Here is a 20,700-nt window from a genome sequence, read left to right on the forward strand (position 1 = left end):
GTTCACTAATTTCAAAATCAACATTTGAATAAATATCTTATTACTTATATCTTATTACTGTGTGTCTGCCTATAGCCTATATTATTTCATGAATTTCTGTTAGTCATATAACAAGGAAAATGCATAATAGAACATAAATATTGATAGATTAAAGTTTTGCAGTAATTTTATAATTGTATCTTTGCAAACCGTAAGTGGTAGGCTAATGAAGCCGATTCGGTGGGGGACATATACCCTTACTAAAAAGTACTATAGGAATCTTATAGTATTTTGGGACAAAATATTATAGTAATCTTATAGGAATACTATAGTAATTTGGGACATACTACAGAAGTACTACTATATAAATACTATAGCAGCTTTAAAATATTATAGAGGTATTACAGAACATCACAGAAGTATGTTATGTTCTGTAATACATAATATCCTAGAGCCGCTATAGTATTTCTATAGTAGTCTTATAGTACTTCTATAGTAATATTTTGTCCCAAAATACTATTTTCCTAAGGGTAATTAGGCCATGCATAACCAACACATAGACGTATATTTTCTGTCATTTAACGTCATTTAACGTCGGTCATCCTCATTAATGTATTTGAAATTGTTTTCATATTTAGATATGACGGCCAGAAAAATTAAGTTTTGTTAAGTTTTTCAGTGCCATTGACTCCCATTATTTTTCGGCGTTTTCCTTCAGTTTTCAGTCCATAATGGCGGCCGCGCCGTCACGTCATGGGGGCAACTGTTGCTATGGAGCGTTCTATCAGAGAATGTCTAATAGAAAGAGAATTGGCACTCTCTGCTTACTTCCGGTTTCTGGACTGGCTGCAGTAACACGTCTCTGTCCATGCGGGGGCGCTCGCAGGCGAGTGCAGAATGAATGGAGGTCTATGGCGAAATACCCATCAAAATCCACTTTTCTCAGGATATAATTTTTTGTCTAGTAATTTGAATGTTGTATTCGAAAGGAGATGCAAAGAAATTACACATTGCTGGGTGTTAGATTTTTTAGAGTCACTTATTTGCTTTAAAAAGTCTTTTAAAATGTCAATGACGTCATAAACACCGTACGACCAGAGATACTGCTTTACGGCAATCCTTCAGTCGCTTTGGTGCTTTCGCGCTCTGCACTTTCTTTTCTCTCGAGGCATCGACAACACAGCTGACACAGGTAAACACACGTGCTAGAAGAGTTTTTGTTTTGTTTGTTTCTGGTCCCGCTTCGGATACCACGATGCCATCAAGCGGTATCTCTGGTCGTAAGGAGTCCTTCACTGACCAATCAGCGTTCATTAGCAGAATGCTAGCGTGTTATGGGCAACAACAACTCAACCTGTAAGAAATCGAAAGGACATAAGTACTCGTTCATTCAACTTTCGACCTATAACCCATGTTGAACTTGCAAAACCTACAATAAAATCTGAGATTTCTCAACGGCAATCGGGTGAAAGAGACACATTTAGCCGCCTAGCCCCATAGACTCCCATTCAGTCTGCACTCGCCCGCGATCACCTCCAGTGGAATTCTAATGGAACTGCAACCAAGATCTATACAATGGGGCTAATAGGAAGTGCCAAGGCTCTCCGTAGACGGGCTCTGGTTCTATTGAGTTTCGCCTCTTGGGCTTCTATACTCTTTGTTTCCGCCTCCATAGTGGAACGTTAATTTCGCATCTAGAAAAAGGTGGGACTTGTTAGTGAGACGCACACACGGAAGAAAAGGGGAAAAATCTCATGTCGCTCTAAAACACTCTGAAATCGTAAAGTTCTAAAGAAAAGGAGGGGATAATTAAGCACCTAGCTGGAACGGGAACAAGGTATTGTGTTGGTTTGTTTAATGTTTATGTGCATTAATATGTAGGTTAATTTATTCGACTTGAAGAAGTGTTTAAATGTGTATCACTTATGTCATGTGAAGTTATGTTAACATAAGCTTTTCAGCATTGTTAATACTGACTGAGGTAACGTCATAAAAGGGTTTTTATAAATGGCTATTTGTAATGTTGTTATATATTGTTATATATATACAATATATTGTTTAATGTGGCCTTCGGCTAATGTTTGGGTTCGTAAGAGCTAATTTTATGTTATTTATCTGTCCTGTAGCTCTTAAGGTGTTTCAAGAAGAAAAAGGTGTAAGAAAATAAAGGTTTTTTGAAATATCAGTATGCTTCACCATTGTCTGGCTGGGGTTTTGCTACAACCGGTTCCAATTCAAAAGCGGTTAAGGAACTAAGTAGTTTCTAGTTTTCAATATCTCTATAGCAGACATCCCAAGTCTCCCGGAAGTTCCGGGAGTCTCCCGCATATTGATAGCGGCTCCCTGATGCCCGCAAATTAGCTAAAATCTCCCGGAATCTAGAGCGCAGCTCCAAACCGTGTAGAGCACATGGCAGAAAGGGTGAGGGAGCGAGAGATATGTCATATCAACCTAAAATGTGGAACACAACTTGTTCAGATTTTTTGCTTTCATTTTCTTGCAGTTATAGAGTAGAATATATTTTGTAATATATATATATATATTATATAAAATATATATAATTATATTTTTAAATGTGTACATTTTAATAAACTCAAACGTATATAACTTTTTTTCTGTTTCACTTTCATAATTTATTTCACTTCAACAATAATCTGGCAAATGTCTCAAAACAAGACCAACCATAGGTCTATATTCCAGAGCATTCTTGAATTACAACCATTTAAGTTTGGATAGTGATTTTCATGTTTATGCGAAAAAAGTTAAAGGGTTAATTTAGTGATAACAATGAATTAATATGGGATAGCTTACATTAACGTTACAGCACCTGTTATCGTTGACGTTAGCTCACTTTAACGTTAATAAAAACCTTTTCTACTTTACCTCTCTGGATCTTTGGGGAATCTATGAAATGCTAGTTGATTGGTTGTACACTGGTAGTTGTTGCAGTTGATGGCAGAACACTGTTTTATTTGTTTCCAATTATTTCCAGACATAATGTTAATGCTGTATACGGTAGTTGTGCTAACGGTAAAGCCGTTGGTTCAGTCCAAAATGGCGACAGCAGCGCCATCTAGCGATTGTTGTCAAAACTGCAACGGAGTTTCGCCTCTTGGTACTTCTATACTCTTTGATCAAGTGACGGTCTGTTCCTGGTGTCAGTCTTGTTTAGGCCAATAACTGAAAAGGTTCGCTCAGCATCCGCATTTGAGTGTGGCAGGCTCAACACAATCTGGGCAACCTTTGATCATTTGCCAAAACGTAATTTGTACCATGAGCCTATTTTTATTGAGCAATTACCTAGCCCACATAACGCACTTCAGACAATGTTCGCATATAGTTGAAGTCTGTACTCTCGGCACACAGACTGATTAGGCAAGGCTACGTCTGTAGTGAAAGGCACACCATTTTATTATCTGCTTACCTTGATTGTCATCCAAACTTTCAAACGCGCATCAGTGGCTCCGACTGGCTCCGACATGACATAGTTTTCGTCTGTTGCTGGACCCTGTCATTTGCAGGTTTTGACGGCTGACCATTGCCATCCATCTTTTCCTGCGCTCTTGGTCTTTGGGGAAGCCATACATTTGGTAACCCTTCTCAGACCGATTGGAGCATCCAAAAGCTGCACAGCAAACCATGGTATGACCACTGATCTATAAAATGTTAGTTGTAACCAATGAACATGACACCATTGAACATCACAGAGAGTGGTTGACAACTTCTCCTCAACTTCATGAACTGATGACCACACACACTTGTTCTTGTTGTCTCACTCATTGTTTAATAAAAAAAATACTATTGCATTCATTCATCCAAGCGTAATGAGTTAATCTTCTTAAATATATTTGATACTTTGTGTATGGGTTAGTCTTAAAATTATCTTGGTTTGTGGTCAACTCAAGAAAAGGACTGGACACTAAATGCTGAATGGACTGTTGCTAGCTACTCTGCTTTCTTAATCCCTCTGTTCTACCCATGCTAACACGAACGTGAAGCTTTCCCTCCAAAACGTATCTAAGTAATACTTACTGTATATAGGCTATATAGCTTTCAGTTGTCACCCTACCACTCCAAATGTAAAACTGACATTTAAAAATATGCAATAATGCAATAATAGTCAAACAAGGACTTGTGTATGTGTTTTTATTTATATTTACCATTCAATTTCGCAATCGCTGCTGTCAGTCCCATAGAAGAACATGACAGCGCGACCTGTGTAGGGAACTCTACAGGCTTACATGAACCACGTGACCACCCCGCTAGTGAGTTCGCAACTCTTCTCTCTCTATGGCTCTGGCTCTAGGGTACTCTACACGTGCATGACCTGCTTTGTAACAAAGAAAACACTTTCTTTGATGATTTGCTCTGCAGTGAAAATGGGTGGTGTGGCCAACATCTCCACACACCTCACAAGGCAGGGTAGGCCTCACTCTGTTTCTCTGTGACTTGTAAAATCAGCTAATGGCAAGCTAGAAAAAGCTGTGTCACTGAAATGTTTTTTCAACAAATCAAAAATAGCACTCGGGCCTTTGCACAAATCAATGGAAAGGTTATGCAAGCATATCCTCACCACTTCACGAGCCCGCCCCAAAAGCCTACTAATGACTTCATCAGCTTGTTCTTCCCTATTTTGCGCAAAAATTATAGCACTAATGGCTTCCCACTCATGTATAGTGTACGGCTCAGCCCGATCACCCCTAAAACAAACAGGTTCCTTGATTTCAGATTTTAGAACTCTGCTCAAAACGGATGAGTCTGCACTACTTGAACTGCACACTTTAGACTCTAAACAGGAGGCAATGCCCTCCCCAATAGAGCGTCCCATTCGTTCTACCATCCCCACTATTGATTCCATCGACTCATCCCCTCTCAATCTAGGTTGTTTCAGTCCACTTTCACTGAACTGGGGAGGTGGAGGACTTGAATTGGCATTTACATCTTGTACAGCCTCTAAGGCAGACATTGGAGTAGATGTGACAGGAGAATAATCAAGTCTGCCTCTCCCAACTGATGGCATAGGAGAAAACATGAATAGACCTCTACCTCTTCCAAAACTGTTTCACATCCTGTATTGACAGTAGCAATGTTGAACAGAAAATATATATATATTACTCAAAAAAAAAATTCTACCACTTTTTTTAATGTAATTTTGTTGCTTCAAAAATTCAGAAAAGCATTTTCAGAAAAAGAGAGAAAAAAAAATCAGAATTCAAAGTCCAGTCAAAATGATTTTTTTTTTAAGTTCACAAAAAAAATCCTTCAAAAAAAAAAAGTCCAATCTTCAACGGCTATTATTGTAAAATACCGGTAAGCCAATGTTGCTTTCAAATGGTTACCACAATTTCACGCAAAAAAGATGGATTTCACTCCTCTCAGCAGTGAAACGTGTTCCTTTACTCCTCCTTGTGGATAAAAAGGGTATTGCACCAAATGACTTGACTTGACTTGACAAACAGCTCCGGCGCGAAAACTCTCGTCACCCACGGCACGAACTCCTCCGGAAATCTCCGATCAGTCGATTCACCACGTTGCTTCCAGAGTCACGGTCAAGGCCGTAGATATACATAATAAAGGCTAAATGTCTTACGGTGGAGTCTCTAACGTCATCACCGGCGGCCATCTTGTCACAGGCAAGCTTTCTGGCGGGCTCTGGTACCTGATGTAAGGTGAGTGATCAGCACGAACACAAATACTCTTATCTCGCTGAAATCTTGACGGATTTACAAACGGTTTGGTTTCTATGGGATGAATATAGTTTCAAAATGATTAACACGTGCAAGCAGTAAGCACTATAATCCATGAACTTGATAAAGGTTGCATATATGTTTTACAATCTACAACCAAATGCCTTTCAACTTGCGTGTGCAAAATTCAAAATTGAATGAATGTCTAGCAATTTGTACAAATAGAGACATTTTTGTGAATACAAATGTTTTCTTTTGTATTAGTGTATCATAATTTGCGCATGCAACAAAGAAGATGTGCGTTTGTGGATCAGGAGACACGCATGCATTCATTGACGTCTTTTCTGAGTCAATCTCATTTCACAACCCACACACAAACAACTACAAATTAATAGGCCTGGTGCTAATTATTAATGTGTGCACATCTACCCATTTATTTGACAAATTCACAAATGTGCGTCACTACATTTAAACTAATACAATACAAAATCCAAAATCAAAATTCAGAAATCCATGAATGTGCAGCATTTTGTACAAATAGAGACATAGTTGTTGATACAAAACCTCGATTTTGTATTAATGTAGGTCAGAATATTTGCATGCAACAAGATGTGCATTTGTGGATCAGCTGACGCGCGTGTATTCATTGACTCATTTCTGAGTCAATCCTATTTGATTAACCCATCACAGAAAACTTTCTGCATTTTTACATTTCCTCATTCTGTAATGATTTATAAGCTTATGTACCCATGTGGACCTCAATTTAGGTCCCCACTGTGACACGAGTCCCCATGAGTCTGTGCATTCAGGTTGAAGTCCCCACCAGGATAGAAAAACAGGTACTCTCTCACACACTCACACACACACAGTTGTCTGAGAAAACCTGCTACCACTAGATGGCAGTATGTGCTAAAACAGACAACGGCACCGTAATCGTTCTTTTCTCATATAATACGCTTAATGTGGCTTAAGAAAGTGATATTGAAGCACCAAATTTAGTACACAATATAGGCCTACCTTATTAATAAAGCATTCTTTGTAGAGGCAAACAGATTATGAACAACACCAATAGAACCACAAAGAAAACTGGAAGTACTTGGGAAGAAGTAGAATAAATGAACAGAATGTGTTTTTTCTCCTTTTTGCTTATTACAACATCTATTCTGTTAACTTGATTAATAATAATAATGATGATGTATATAGCACCTTCTGAACTGATATGTGTAAATAAAGAATATTAATCTTGTTACTGATGATGGTAATGATGAACCAATAACAGCCACGGAATGTGATGGATAAGGCACATTTAAACTATTTTACAGATTGTTTGGGTCGATTTCCATCCTTTGCAAATATTTAAACAATTATAAATTGTAAGGTATAAAAAGAGAACTGAGAACAGAACTAGGTTCACAGCACCAGAGAGTAATCTTGACCGCACTCGCAAGAAAATGGATAAGATGGCTACATAATCAAATTCAAAACACCATTTAAACATTATTAAAAATACATAGGCTACTGAGTTACTAAAATAATTTTTGTCAAAGATGTTACAAACCCCTGTTTTTTAAATGCTCGTTGAAAAGGGGTAAGCAACATAAAAGGACACGCGAGGCAAAATGCAGTTTAAACATTTATTAGAAGGCTAGCCGGGTTTCATCGCTGCGTGCCTCATTCTGTTTCACTCTTCTTCTATACTCAACAGGAGCCATTAGAGCAACGGGGCACGGGTGCGCAGCCTAACGAGAGAAAGAGAAAGAAACTAATCAGAGCACAGAAACAGATACACACAAAATACAAATACAAACACTCATAAGGCTTAGGCCGTAGCAAAGAATATACTTGTTTGTTCACAGTTTAAATGTTCTTGTTTCCATAGCACTAAATGATATTCAAAGTCACATTGCATGCTTTTAACGTTAAATAAAGCACATAAATCATTGCCACACTTTGTGTTTGTTGTTCCAGCGTGACGTCGCAGAAAAATAGAAACCATTTCGAAAATAGAATCGTCGCGTGTCGCCAAGCGGCTGGTTAGGACAAAAACTCTGATTAACATGGAAAAGACGCCTTTTATCGCGCGTCGCGGCATCGCGTGTAGTTAGCATACGGTGTAATATGACTCGGGGCTAGCTGTCTCGGTACCAGGACCAATAGGATCTGTACTGGAAACAGAAATGATTATTTCATCTCTCGAGTCTTCGGGTTCGGGTCCGAGTCTTTTGTTCTTCCTGTCAGTCCCATAGAGGCTTTGCTGTCGGTACCGGAAAGAGAAATGATTAGTTCACCTCTTTAGTCTTCGGGTCTGATTATTCTGAGTCTTTCGTTCTTCTGTCACGTGATGAACGAATAACTCGAACCCTAAGTCGATAGACTTGAAACATTAACTAATCAGTTCTGTATCCGGTAGCCTACTACCGACTGCAAAGCTCAGTTTATGAGGATGTCACGAGATGAACGAACAGCTTCGGGAAGTGAGGTAAACTAACAGACTGCATACCCTGAAGACCAAGATCAATTAATTAATCGTTTGTTTCTCATAATTTGGCCTTTTCCTTGCATTGCAATTTTTTTCTTATTCTAAATGCGATCAACATTTGATGTGTTTGGGGAATCTGGCTGACATGTAACATTTTAAATACATTCTGCTGAAATGAACGAAAATGACTCGAAAAAGATTCGTTCATTTTGATGAACGAGATTCAAAGATCTGAGTTCGTGAAATGATCCGAACTTCCCACAACTACACGAAATAAGGATGCGTTAGCTCTACAAAATGATCTCGTGGCCACAACTTATCACGTTCCCACAAGTTAATGTGTCATGGCCACGACAAAAGTAAGTGAACCGAACATGTCCCCTCCCGATGACCGTACAAAGCAGCTCATAATGCAAGACTTACTTTCTAGATCATTTTCATGCTGTTGAACTGCTCCCCTCAGTTCGTTCACAACATGTGGGAACTCTTCCTCAATCTTCCTCAATTAAAATGGTGAGTATGAGGCTGGTTGTTTTAAACACATTGGAGTTTCACAGCAAAGATTATCTGACTGACCATCTGATCAATACTGCACACAAAACTGGGAAAACATTTTCTTGATCTGGCAAGCTCTGTAATCTAATTTTGAGCATTTTTGAGTGTGAAACTCATGTAATTGACGCTGTTCTCACACCACACGTCTGTTTTCTCATGCAGTGAAAAACATTGCGGAGTAAAGAGGACACTGACAACGTAGCGACAGACAAGAGGTTCCTTTTGATATGAAACAAATTGCATTTAAAGCAAAAGTTTAAACACCCGCTCTAAGTGTGCATGTTTTGATGTCCAAATGTTCTTGTTCTTAAGTATTTAAATGGCATATAAAATAGCATATTTTTTAACACACACACACACACACATATATATATATATATATATATATATATATATATATATATATATATATACAAATTTAACATATATATTGTATATTACACATATCTATTATGCGTGTATGTATGTATATATATATATATATATATATATATATATATATATATATATATATATATATATATATATAAATCAGGCAGCTGAAACTATTTAAATAGTCTCAGGTGCCTGATTTTTTATTTCATTGCAAAATATAATAACATTTTTGCCCAGCTCTTTATATAAGGTTGGATATTTAAGCATGTCCAACTTTATTCGCATTCATACAGTATCAGCATAATGTATATACTGTAGCAGATCTCAACTGCTTGATTGCTTGTATTGTTGCAAAATGTAAACTATATTATCGCCCAGCTTTAATCTGATAAATGTGACTATCAGAGGCATGCAGAAATTCAGACATTATAAACATTAACATGATTTTCTGTAAAGCTGCTTTGAAACAATGTGTATTTGAAAAGCACTAAATTTGACTTGACTAGCACTGCAATGTGGACCAGACTTTATGCCGAACCTCTACACGAGACTACTTCTCAACTGAATCACACAACAGTAAGTTTCTCATACATCACCTCCAAAGTGATCTCCATCACACAGCTCCATCTAGAAAGCCTCGTTCTTCACCAGCACCCGTCCACAGTCAATGAAGAACACACTGTCAGGTTGAGCATTCTGATGAATGATGATGTCACCAGCATTGAAGAACTCCTTGTCCAACTTCATCAAGATGGCTTCGGTGAATTCTTTAAGCAACAAAAACATGCCTTTGTTCAACAGGTTGGAGCATATTTCTGCCATGATATCCTTTGAAACAGAAAACATAGCACTATTAAAAATTATTTCTATAAAAAGATACTGTTTGAGCCAAATGATTGTTTGTACAGCAGAAAAACTTATTGTGTGTTATCTGAAGTTTATATTTATAAATAAATTAGAAACCATTCTGAGCTGTTTTGAAAAAAACACACCTAAAAAAACAAAACAAAAGGGAATCACTTTAGTTCAATGTAAACTTTTTTTTTTTTTTTACAGTTTGGTGGTGTTTGCTCATGCAAAACCTTACACCACAATGCTAGGGTGCCATGGCATGGCTAAGCCGTTGCCTTTTTTGTTTTCATCTGGCAGATGGAAATCATATGTCTGATCACTTAAAAGTAATCATAGATTAACTAACTTTGTATTCACAGGTTTTAAAAAAAATCCCAAATCCTGATCGTAAAAGTGATGCTGTCCTTAGCAAACGCCACCGATTAAAGTGATTTCAGGAGACAGTTTTCTGTACCAAAGACTGATTATCAGATTGATTATCATTTCTCAAAAATTAATGAATGTGGAAAGAATGTTGTGCGGCGTACGTGTTGGTGAGTCAGTTGATCTCCAGACCATCTGAGAGAAAGCTCTGAAGGAAGCATAGTAGTATTTTCCCCGATTGAGGTATTCTGCAAAATGTAACAGAAAAAAAGGAAGACATGTTGAACACATCATGTCAAATGCCTGCATAAGCAATAAAAATTGAGACATTAGACATACCTAAATTTTCTCTTTCACAACCCAGCAGTCTTGGGGAAACTCTTCCATTCAAGGATACGAAGTACTGAACGCAAGTGTTCCAGTGCCAAATGAGGACCATCATCAGGAAAACTAAGACAACCCTGAATAACTTCTTGACTTCAAGCTGTACATTTGACACCTAAAATGATAGATAATAAAACAAAGTATCCATAGAACAGTATGGGTGTACAAAATACAACCAAAAATGTCTTGTTGCTTGCTGGTTTATCGTGTTATGACAGAGGAGGAAAAATGTGAGAAAATACTACAAAAATGAAATAAAAAATCATTTCATCTTATTTTTACTTTTTTTAAATGTTATTATTAAATACTATTTAGGCTGTTTGGGGTTCTTGAGTTGCTTGGAAGGTTCTTGGAAGTTCCGTTTAAAGTTTCATAACAAATTGTGCCTTCTTTCATTTATTATTTTCCCCCGTGAGCAAGCCAAAGGTGACTGTGGCAAGGAAAGTTCTCCTCTGGCTGTACAGTGTGAACATAAACATGACGGTGAGTCATGCTGAAACTTACACTTTCCAATTCAAACCAGGATCTCAGAAGCTTTGGCACATGGAGTAAACGGATCATACTGAGAATCCTCACAAACATGAGTATCTGCACCAACTCCGAAGCCATCAGTGAAGTAGAGTGAAGTAGTGTCAGCGTGATCAAAATGCTCTGTGGTGAATTGGTTGTACTGTAAGAAGTATCTCTACAATTTGATCAGTGTGAGTGATATTAACTGATGAATACAATTACCACATCTTCTAGTGTCGAGCAGAAATGCAGCCATCACATCAGGAACAAACCCAAGACCTGAAATCCTTTCTTGTTAATTTCGGATCAAGCATGACCTAGACAGAAACAGGAATGCATTGTATCCATTTTTTAACCGTATTTTAGAAAGGTAAAGCCATAATAAATAATTAATATTACAGTATAGACATACAAGACAATGAAGGCATGTTCATACATTGAAAGTCACCCAGTATTTGTGGGCACTACCATGCATATCATCACAAAATGTGAAGTCCAGAGGAATTGTTAAAAGGTTCACAAATGTTAAGACCACCATATACACAAGATAGTAGTGCCTAAAAGACAGAAAAAGGCAAATTTTAACATTTCTTTTTAGATCACTGTGATGGCATTAATGACACATTGACAGACACAAGACATTACATCCTCAAGACAACATATGTATTTATTTAAATAAATAGTGATAATGCCAAAGAAGACTTTATACCTTGAATTACCATGCAAAAACATGGTACATATCACATAGTATCATTAGTAGCACACGTTCTGTATTAATTTCAATTGCAAGTGTAAATTTTTTATTCTATCGTTACATTTTATATTACTTATATTTATTTAAATTTAATCGCGTGTATTAAAAATGTGAATGTGAAATATGTATTTAAATTGTGTTTGATTTTATTAAGATATTACAAAAAATATTTGTTCAGTGTAATCAGTTCTCGTCTGTCTTTCATGTTCACTCTTAATAACCGTCCCAGAGATAAAATAAGACGTCATAATATAGCCTAAATAAATATATATTTTTACGTTACAACGATCACACTTCTAATTAAGTTACCATATGCTGATTAGTTAACGACGCATAGCATAGACATGGAAGACGACATATAGTAACGACAGAGGGAAACGATGCATAGCAACGACAGAATGAAAAAACACATAGTCATGACACATGCAGCATTGACACGCAAGACGACACAGTCAAACGACAAGGACAGATGACAGGAGTAAGTTGAGTGGACAAAGACAAAAGTTGAGTCATGTGGGCAATCACATAGACAGTGAACAGACACATAGACATGGAAGACGACACACAGCATAGACAGACAGACATGGACATAAACAGTGAACAGACACATAGACATGGAAGACGACACACAGCATAGACAGACAGCATGTCAACACAATTTCGGCACAAATGGAACCCCATAGGTCGTACGTCTGAGCGGCCGAAGCGCGTAAAGCGTAACTTTCCTGGGCGCCGCAAGCCATCAACTGCTGTTAGCATTCCATTGACTCCCATTCATTTTGGCGTCACTTTGACTGCGAATAACTTTACATCTGAGGATTTTAAAGACTCTATTTATCCATTGTTTATTTCTAAAGAAACATGACAATGTATAAAAGGCTCCATTACCTTGTATCTTGCGTTATGGCCCCGTAGAAGCAGTTTTTGTAAAAATAGGCTAACGATTGCGTCATAACAACGCGACTCTCTGTCGCACAGTAGAGAGATTACCGTATGGACAGGAGGAGAAGCTTGCGGGCAATTGGGGGGACGTGGTGGCATAAAGTCCGATAAAGTCAAGGGAGAAGCCCATAGAGAGTCATAAAGTTGCTCCTGCTCCTAGCTCATGGACAGCTCCTACTCACGCTCTCCGTCTCTGCGAGATTCAGAAGGGAATGATTCAGATTTCTCTTGGCACAGCAACTAGAAGACTTACAACTGTCAGACAGGTTGCTCACATCTACGTCGTCAAGCTCAGTTTGAGTGTGCGTACGCTCAGCCATCAGGAAGTGAGTGCTTCTAACTGACTTCACTTTTCTCTGTTGACGTCTATGGGGTCGCTGTGTCCATTTCTTATACTGTCTATGGTTAGAGCGGTGTCGTGTAAGTGGCCCCTAAGTTAATAACTAATGATCTTTGCAACGGAAGTGAATCAATCAAAACTAACTGGACAATAACTTTATTCTAGAGTTGCTGTAAAGCCAAAACAATCTCTGTTACTGTAATTTCCTATAATCTCTGTAAAACTGCTTTGAAACAATCTATGTTGTTAAAAGCGCTATATAAATGAAGGTGTTGAAAGTGCTGGAGAAATCACTGCTTCACTGCGTGATTCTATAAGGCTTCAGTAATCAGAGGAAACAGGAGTTTTCCCATTGCTTCTAGTGACGCAGTACGAGTGAACCGTATCGATAGGGAACAGAAGAGATCACTTTACAACATCAGGAGTTGTTCCTTATTTAATATTTCTAAGTAATTTCTGTCAGTTATTAAATTAAAAGTGGTTCAAAGTGCAATAAAGTTATCAGTGCAGGAACAATAAATTAAACCAACCATTAAACTGTTAAAAAGTTTACAATACAGTATTTTTTACAGTATGGCTTTAATTGATCTGATTCTTTCAGGTTTATGTCACATTGCATTGTTCCACATTTGCAGATCGCTTTGAAAAAATCATCTGCTAAATTACTAAATGTAATTTTAAACATGATTGGATGATGATAAACGTATTTCAGATGTGATCAAACAAAGTCCTCTTTATGATTTATTATCAGGAACTCTGTTCTGCAGAAAGATAAATGAAAGACAAAACTGAACAAATGAAGGCAAGGATGAACAAATAAAAAGAATTGACAGACAAGAGTGAAAGACAACAAAATAATAAACAAAACAAATAATGAAGAAAAACTGATGAACAAACAAAAACTAGTTAAAGAAAGTATAAATTAACAAACTAAATAGAAGAGAGAGAGAAAAAAATCAATTGAATATAAAAATTAATAATAAAGTAACACAGATAAAAACAAACTGAAAAGACGCGGGTACTTTGTTTGGGAAAGAAAAAAAAAACATAATTTACAACTTAAATATTAATCTCCAACGCGCGTTCAACAACGTCTGCTCTCACGCGCGTGCGTCGTGGTGCTCCCGTGAACGCGCGTCTCTCTCTCGTCACACACAGAAAGTAGAGGTGGGCGATACTCCAAATTTTGGTATCGATCCGATACCAACTAAATACAGGGCCAGTATCGCCGATATCGATACCGATACCAATACTTTTTAATTTTAAAAGCATGCACTTGAACTTGTATGCACTTTCCTGTGCTAGAGCAGCGTGTCATGATTTATGAGGTGAATGCATCATTAATATGCTAAATCTGAAAACGTTTTCATTACTACTAAATATTTTGTGATTTGTGCTCTCAACTCGCCTGTAATTATTAGTCAGTGACTTTTACAAAACTACCCTAATTATAGTAAAAGTACTATTGTACACTAGCCTACTGTTCAAAAGTTTGGGGTCTGTAAGATTTTTAATTCTCTTCTGCATTTATTTGATCAAAAATACAGTAAAAACTGTAATATTACAATTTAACATAGGCTATCTGTTTTCTATGTCATACTAAACTGTAATTTATTCAATTGATCAAAGCGTAATTTTCGGCATCATTACTCCAGTTATGATGATAATTAATTTTAATATGCTGATTTACAGCTCAGAAAACATTTCTTATTATTATCAATGTTGAAAAGTTTCATATTTTTTTGTGGAAACCATGATGCAGAATTATTTGATGAACCAAGTTGAAAGAACAGCATTTATATGAAGTAGATTTTTTAACAGTGAAAAACCCTTGACTGTCACTTTTGATCAATTTAATGCATCGATCCTTGTTGAATAAAAATATTAATTTCATTAAAAAAAATCTTACTGTCCTCAACATTTTGAACCGTTATATACACTTTTGCTTTGTTTATTGCAAAATAACTCCCGATTGTTTCTCTGTCATCTAAGCAAGGCTTCAATTCCCAAACGTGCCTGTGAGCTCAGTGAAGCACCAGCATCGAACGCTCTCTGTGATTGATTGGTTTCGTCTTGTATCCAGATGACTAGGAGAAAAAGTTCTATCCTACACAATTATCCGCTAACATTCGCTTATTTTTCCACTTAGCTTATTTTACGCACTGAATTGCGTGCCAAATTAATAAAAATTACTGGTAAAAAAACCCCACACATTTGGATCGATATTTTTAAGTGAGGATCGATCCTTTTCGATACCACGTCAGTATCGAAGTATCGATATTTTAGGATCGATCCGCCCACCTCTAACAGAAAGTGAAAGTAAGTTTTCCTGTCGCCATTTTAAGCAGGTCAAATGCGAAATACGACACGGAAAAAACAGAGCATCAAAGTGTTTATCAACCATTATAAAGGAATTTACGTGTATGATTTTAAAGAGGATTTGATGTAGGCCTGTCTTGTAAAAGTTTGATCAAGGTGAGTTCATGTGTGACTTTCTCATATTAATATGAATCTCTGGAGGACATTTTACGTGATTGTTTGATATGAAACCTTTAATAAAGGGTTTCTTTCACTTCAATGTTTCCTTTGTGTTTCGTGATGTTTGTGATTCTTCAGAAGTTTAGCTTATGTGTAAACATACATAGGCCAATTCACACAAACGCCAACAAACAGTTTTTTTTCTTTTTTTTTTCTTATCGGATCAGTGTCTGTCGATGTGGGTCGGGGTTTGTTTTCTTTTTCACCTGAACTTGTTCAATCAGTGTTTCTCGGTGTCAGTTCTTTTTCATAAAATTCTAAGTCCAACAGTCGACTTGTTTGTGTGTGTAAAGGCCCAATGAGCTTGAGTTAACGCAGTCACATGATCCTTTTCTCCCACACTCCAGATATGTTCAGCTAAATTATGAAGGTTGTTTAATATAATAATTTAATTTGGTGTCTGAATGTTTTTCATTCAGAGTCAGTGGAGGAGATCAAACTCATCAGATTCTCCTGCAACTTCATCATGGGTAATTCACAAGGATCCAGAGATGGAGATTTTTCTCCAGGATGCAGGTACTTTCAACAAACATTACATTCGTCCTCCATTGTGCCTTTGATAAAGAGTCATGTGATCGTGGTTGATGTTCACCTGAGTTGAATCATTCTATAATTCTATAGTTGATTTCAATTGGTTTGTTTTGAATTCCTAATTCCTAATATTACCAGTTTACTCAGTCGCTTTGGTATACTTGTTGAATCATGCTTAACATTTGCAAACCAGTGAGTTAATTTATCAAAATAATTGTAATCAAAGTTTGAAACACAGTTACAGACATTAAAGCAAAAGTACAGATCATTTATGTGGTCTTTTATAAGTCTGTATTCTTTATATTTTACTTAGTTTTGAAACCAGTTCAGTCCAGCAGAAGAGCTCAAACCCAGAGTCCAGCTGTGTGTCTATGAAGAGTAACTTCTCTATGGATCCGCCACAGAACTTTAAGAGTGGAGACAAACAGTCTGATCTCAGGTATATCATTTCTATAAAAGATGTGCTTATTGTATTTGATTTTTATGAAATTGTTATTAATATACAGCAGTTTAATGAGTTCAAGTTTCAAGTTTGTATTTATTTATATAGCACATTTAAAAACAGCAAACAGGGCTGACCAAAGTGCTGAACAATACACAAGATACAGAACAAGGACATAACCACACATTCATGACAAAAGCTCACAATGAATTAAAAGCTAAAGAAAAAAAGTAGATTTTAAGAGAGGATTTAAAAACAGTTGGAGATTGAGCCGCTCTGATGTAAAATGGAAGGCTGTTCCACAGCCTGGGGCCAGCAATCGCAAAGGCTCTGTCTCCTCTATTCTTTAACCGTGATCTGGGGACAGACAAAAGTTTCTGATCACCAGACCTCAGGTTTCGTGTGGGATTATGTGGACAGAGAAGCTCGGACAAATAGCTCGGTGCCAGATTATTTACGGATTTAAAAACAAAGAGAAGAATTTTAAATTCAATTCTAAAATGCACAGGTAGCCAATGCAGTGATTTTAATATAGGTGAAATATGATCAAATTTACGTTTTCTTTTGAGGAACTTTGCAGCAGCATTCTGTTCTAATTGTAGACGAGCAATAGAGTGTTTGGGTATGCCATAGTAGAGGGAGTTGCAATAATCCAACCGCGATGAGCGCATGGACAGCAATCTCTAAGGTTTTCTCAGAAAGAGAGGATTTGATCTTAGAGAGAAGACGTAGCTGGAAAAAACAAGAACTAATCACCGCATTAATTTGTTTTTCAAATTTGAGGTTCTGATCCCAGAAAACACCTAAGTGAAGATGAAGTTGGAGAGAGGTGATCCAGATCAATGTTACTGCTATTGAAGTTGTCATGGGGGCCAAAGACTATAACCTCGGTTTTGGATTCATTCAGAAATAAGAAATTTTGAGAAAACCACATTTTTACTTCTTCTAGGCATGCAAAAAGAGATTTCAGAGCAGTATCTTTGTTGCGTTTCAGAGGCAAATAAATTTGTGTATCATCTGCGTAGCAGTGAAATGATACACCATGCTTTCTGAAAATGGAGCCCAGAGGAAGTAAATAGAGGGAAAAAAGAATGGGTGCGAGAATAGACCCCTGCGGCACTCCACAGGAGAGTTGAGCAGGCGAGGAAGAAAAATTACCCAGTTTAACAGAGAAAGATATGATTTAAGATACGTTAGATATGATTTAAACCAACTGAGGACAGTTCCCTGGATGCCCACAAAATATTCTAATCGGGATAAAAGAGTTTTATGATCAACTGTATCAAAAGCCGAGGTTAAGTCTAACAGTATTAAGATCACTGAGTCACCAGCGTCAGTTGCTAATAGTATATCATTAGAAACCCTTAATAAAGCAGACTCGGTGCTGTGCAGAGGCTTAAAACCAGACTGGAAAGTTTCAAGAATTTGATTTGAGCTAAGAAAAGACTGGAGTTGATTAAGAACCGTTTTCTCCAATGCTTTTGTAATAAAAGGTAGTGTCGAGATGGGTCGAAAATTATATAAGTTACAATCTTGCTAGTTTCAGTCACTATTAATGATTATCATTGTGCTCTTGTGTAAAGCTCTATGTATTGTATTGTTAATACATTCACTCACTGTAAAGCTGTTGGTCTGTTACTCAGTTAATGACACAATTACATCAATATTAGGGCTGAACGATTAATCGCAACAAAACCGCACGCGATTTGCAATTATTTTATGTGCAGCTTGTCAGTGGAGTGCAGCTGATTGGCAGTAAATACTGCTCCATCTGAACGCCAGAGGGCGCTCTCTTGCAAACACGCTAAATATGCCCCGCCGCAGAAGTACAATAATGCGCATCATTCCAGAGCCCGTCTACGGAGAGCCTTGGCACTTCCTATTAGCCCCATTGTATCGATCTTGGTTGCAGTTCCATTAGAATTCCACTGGAGGTGATCGCGGGCGAGTGCAGACTGAATGGGAGTCTATGGGGCTAGACGGCTAAATGTGTCTCTTTCACCCGATTGCCGTTGAGAAATCTCAGATTTTATTGTAGGTTTTGCAAGTTCAACATGGGTTATAGGTCGAAAGTTGAATGAACGAGTACTTATTTCTTTTTCGATTTCTTACAGGTTGAGTTGTTGTTGCCCATAACACGCTAGCATTCTGCTAATGACGTCAGCATTCTGACGTCATTGACATTTTAAAAGACTTTTTAAACCAAATAAGTGACTCTAAAAAATCTAACACCCAGCAATGTGTAATTTCTTTGCATCTCCTTTCGAATACAACATTCAAATTACTAGACAAAAAATTATATCCTGAGAAAAGTGGATTTTGAGGGTTTTTCGCCATAGACCTCCATTCATTCTGCACTCGCCTGCGAGCGCCCCCGCATGGACAGAGACGTGTTACTGCAGCCAGTCCAGAAACCGGAAGTAAGCAGAGAGTGCCAATTCTCTTCCTATTAGACATTCTCTGATCATTCCAGGAAATCCCTATCGCTGTAGCTGAATAAACAGAAGATTGAAACGCTTTGATTAAACATGACTTATAAATACACGACTGCCTTATTCTGTGTAAGAAGGCACATCATCTCACAGAAGGAGGAGCTCAGCTGTCGTTATGAAGTGAGTTTGGAGTAAATGCATGTTATTAAATGTCTGTTGTTGGACGAGGTTCATAAATGCTTCTCATGTTTTGCAAAGATGTTTGACGCGTGTTGTTTTTTCAAATGCACGTTATAAGTGACTCAATCTCACAGTGCTTTCAGATGGAGCAGCGTTTACAGAGCCGTACATCAATGATCAAACTGCGCATAAAAAATGACCGCAGCCTTTGCGATTTTAAAATCGCGCTAAGCCATCTCGATTTCAGTGCGATTACATGGAAAGTGCGATTAATCGTTCAGCCTTAATCAATATCAGTGTGTCTGATTTTTAACCCTCTTCATTCTGATTTAAGGTCAAACCTTCTATCCAAACCAGTTAAAAACAAAACTGTGTACAAGCCTGTGATTCAGCCACAAGACTTTAATGAAAGGATGTACCGTAATCTATGGACTATTGAGCGCACCTGAATATAAGCCGCACCCACTGAATTTTTAAAAATTTTTTATTTTGAACATAAATAAGCCGCACATGTCTATAAGCCGCAGGTGCCTACCGGTACAGATTGAAACAATTGAACTTTACACAGGCTGTAACGAAACACGGCTTGTAACAAAAATAAATAGGCTTTAACGAAACACGGCTTGTAACAAAAGTTAAAAATTAGCGGTAAACAGTAGCCTACCAAGAAAGTCATTGGTCACTATCTTCCTTCTCCTGTGCACTGAAACCACTGAAGTCATCTCCTTCGGTGTCGGAGTTGAATAGCCTCAGAATTGCTTCATCCAATATTGGATTGTTTTCATTGTCGCTCTCGTCACTTTCATCCGGACGCAAATTCCCCGCTGAGCTCATGCTGCTCTCTTCAACACGCAGCAGTCCAGCCTTTCGAAACCCGTTGATGATAGTGGATTTTTTGACAATGCTCCACGCTGTCAGGACCCACTGGCAGACTTGACCATAAGTTGCTCTTCGCATGCGGCCCGTTTTAGTGAAGGATTTCTCCCCACTTGTCATCCAAGCCTCCCACTGAACACGGAGCGCCACCTTAAATGCACGATTTACACTGATGTCGAGTGGCTGCAAATACTTTGTTGTGCCCCCAGGAATCACAGCTGGAATTGAGTTTGTCCTCTTGATGGCTTCTTTCACCGAATCTGTTATGTGGGCCCTCATGCTGTCCAAAACGAGCAATGCCTTGTTCCTGTGAAAGAATTCTCCCGGTCGCTTGCCGTAACACTCCGTATGCCATTCATGCATTAGGCTTTCTGTCATCCATCCTTTCTTGTTGACTTTCACAACAATTCCTCTCTAGAATTTTTTTTTGGCATCGTCGTGCATTTAAAAATCACCATCGGTGGAAGCTTTTCTCCCGATG

The 20,700-nt window shown here is 37.7% G+C and overlaps 2 protein-coding genes across 7 annotated transcripts in view; one reads left to right on the top strand and one right to left on the bottom strand.

The window, feature by feature from the left end:
- The window catches only part of LOC311083995 (protein NLRC3-like), a 441,701-nt gene that overhangs the window by 122,033 nt on the left and 298,968 nt on the right, over positions 1 to 20,700 (top strand). For 2 of the 3 annotated variants that reach the window (XM_084115780.1, XM_084115781.1), the window contains one exon: positions 16,603 to 16,728. In XM_084115780.1, the coding sequence (XP_083971906.1) occupies positions 16,603 to 16,728 (126 nt within the window). Of the gene's footprint in view, positions 1 to 15,526; positions 15,696 to 16,177; positions 16,275 to 16,602; positions 16,729 to 20,700 lie in introns of those variants that run through there. The other variant, XM_084115782.1, reaches the window with a different exon arrangement.
- Positions 6,881 to 20,094, bottom strand: LOC311084001 (uncharacterized protein). 4 transcript variants are annotated; one of them, XM_084115796.1, is made up of 8 exons: positions 12,827 to 12,887; positions 11,621 to 11,741; positions 11,407 to 11,501; positions 11,179 to 11,325; positions 10,630 to 10,789; positions 10,455 to 10,538; positions 9,672 to 9,842; positions 6,881 to 7,405 (listed from the first exon to the last, which is right to left on the bottom strand). In XM_084115796.1, exons 4-7 carry the CDS (start codon positions 11,281 to 11,283, stop codon positions 9,703 to 9,705), a joined length of 489 nt encoding a protein of 162 aa, XP_083971922.1. In that variant the 5' UTR covers positions 11,284 to 11,325; positions 11,407 to 11,501; positions 11,621 to 11,741; positions 12,827 to 12,887; the 3' UTR covers positions 6,881 to 7,405; positions 9,672 to 9,702. The 4 variants fall into 4 exon arrangements, 2 of the variants coding, with proteins under 2 accessions (XP_083971922.1, XP_083971923.1); XM_084115797.1 differs by lacking the exon at positions 12,827 to 12,887 and having other exon boundaries at positions 11,621 to 12,594; XR_014606403.1 differs by lacking the exons at positions 6,881 to 7,405; positions 9,672 to 9,842; positions 12,827 to 12,887 and adding an exon at positions 20,008 to 20,094 and having other exon boundaries at positions 10,147 to 10,538.

The sequence above is a fragment of the Abramis brama genome (genome assembly GCF_963993115.1).
Source record: "Abramis brama genome assembly, chromosome: 5".
Lineage (NCBI taxonomy): Eukaryota > Metazoa > Chordata > Actinopteri > Cypriniformes > Leuciscidae > Abramis > Abramis brama.

Coding starts and splice junctions, on each gene's coding strand:
- LOC311084001 (XM_084115796.1), bottom strand. CDS start 11,283: ATGGCTTCGGAGTTGGTGCAGATACTCATGTTTGTGAGGATTCTCAGT. Junction 10,790..11,178: donor CCTGGTTTGAATTGGAAAGT/GTAAGTTTCAGC, acceptor CTATCATTTTAG/GTGTCAAATGTACAGCTTGA. Junction 9,843..10,454: donor ATCAACTGACTCACCAACAC/GTACGCCGCACA, acceptor TGTTGCTTAAAG/AATTCACCGAAGCCATCTTG.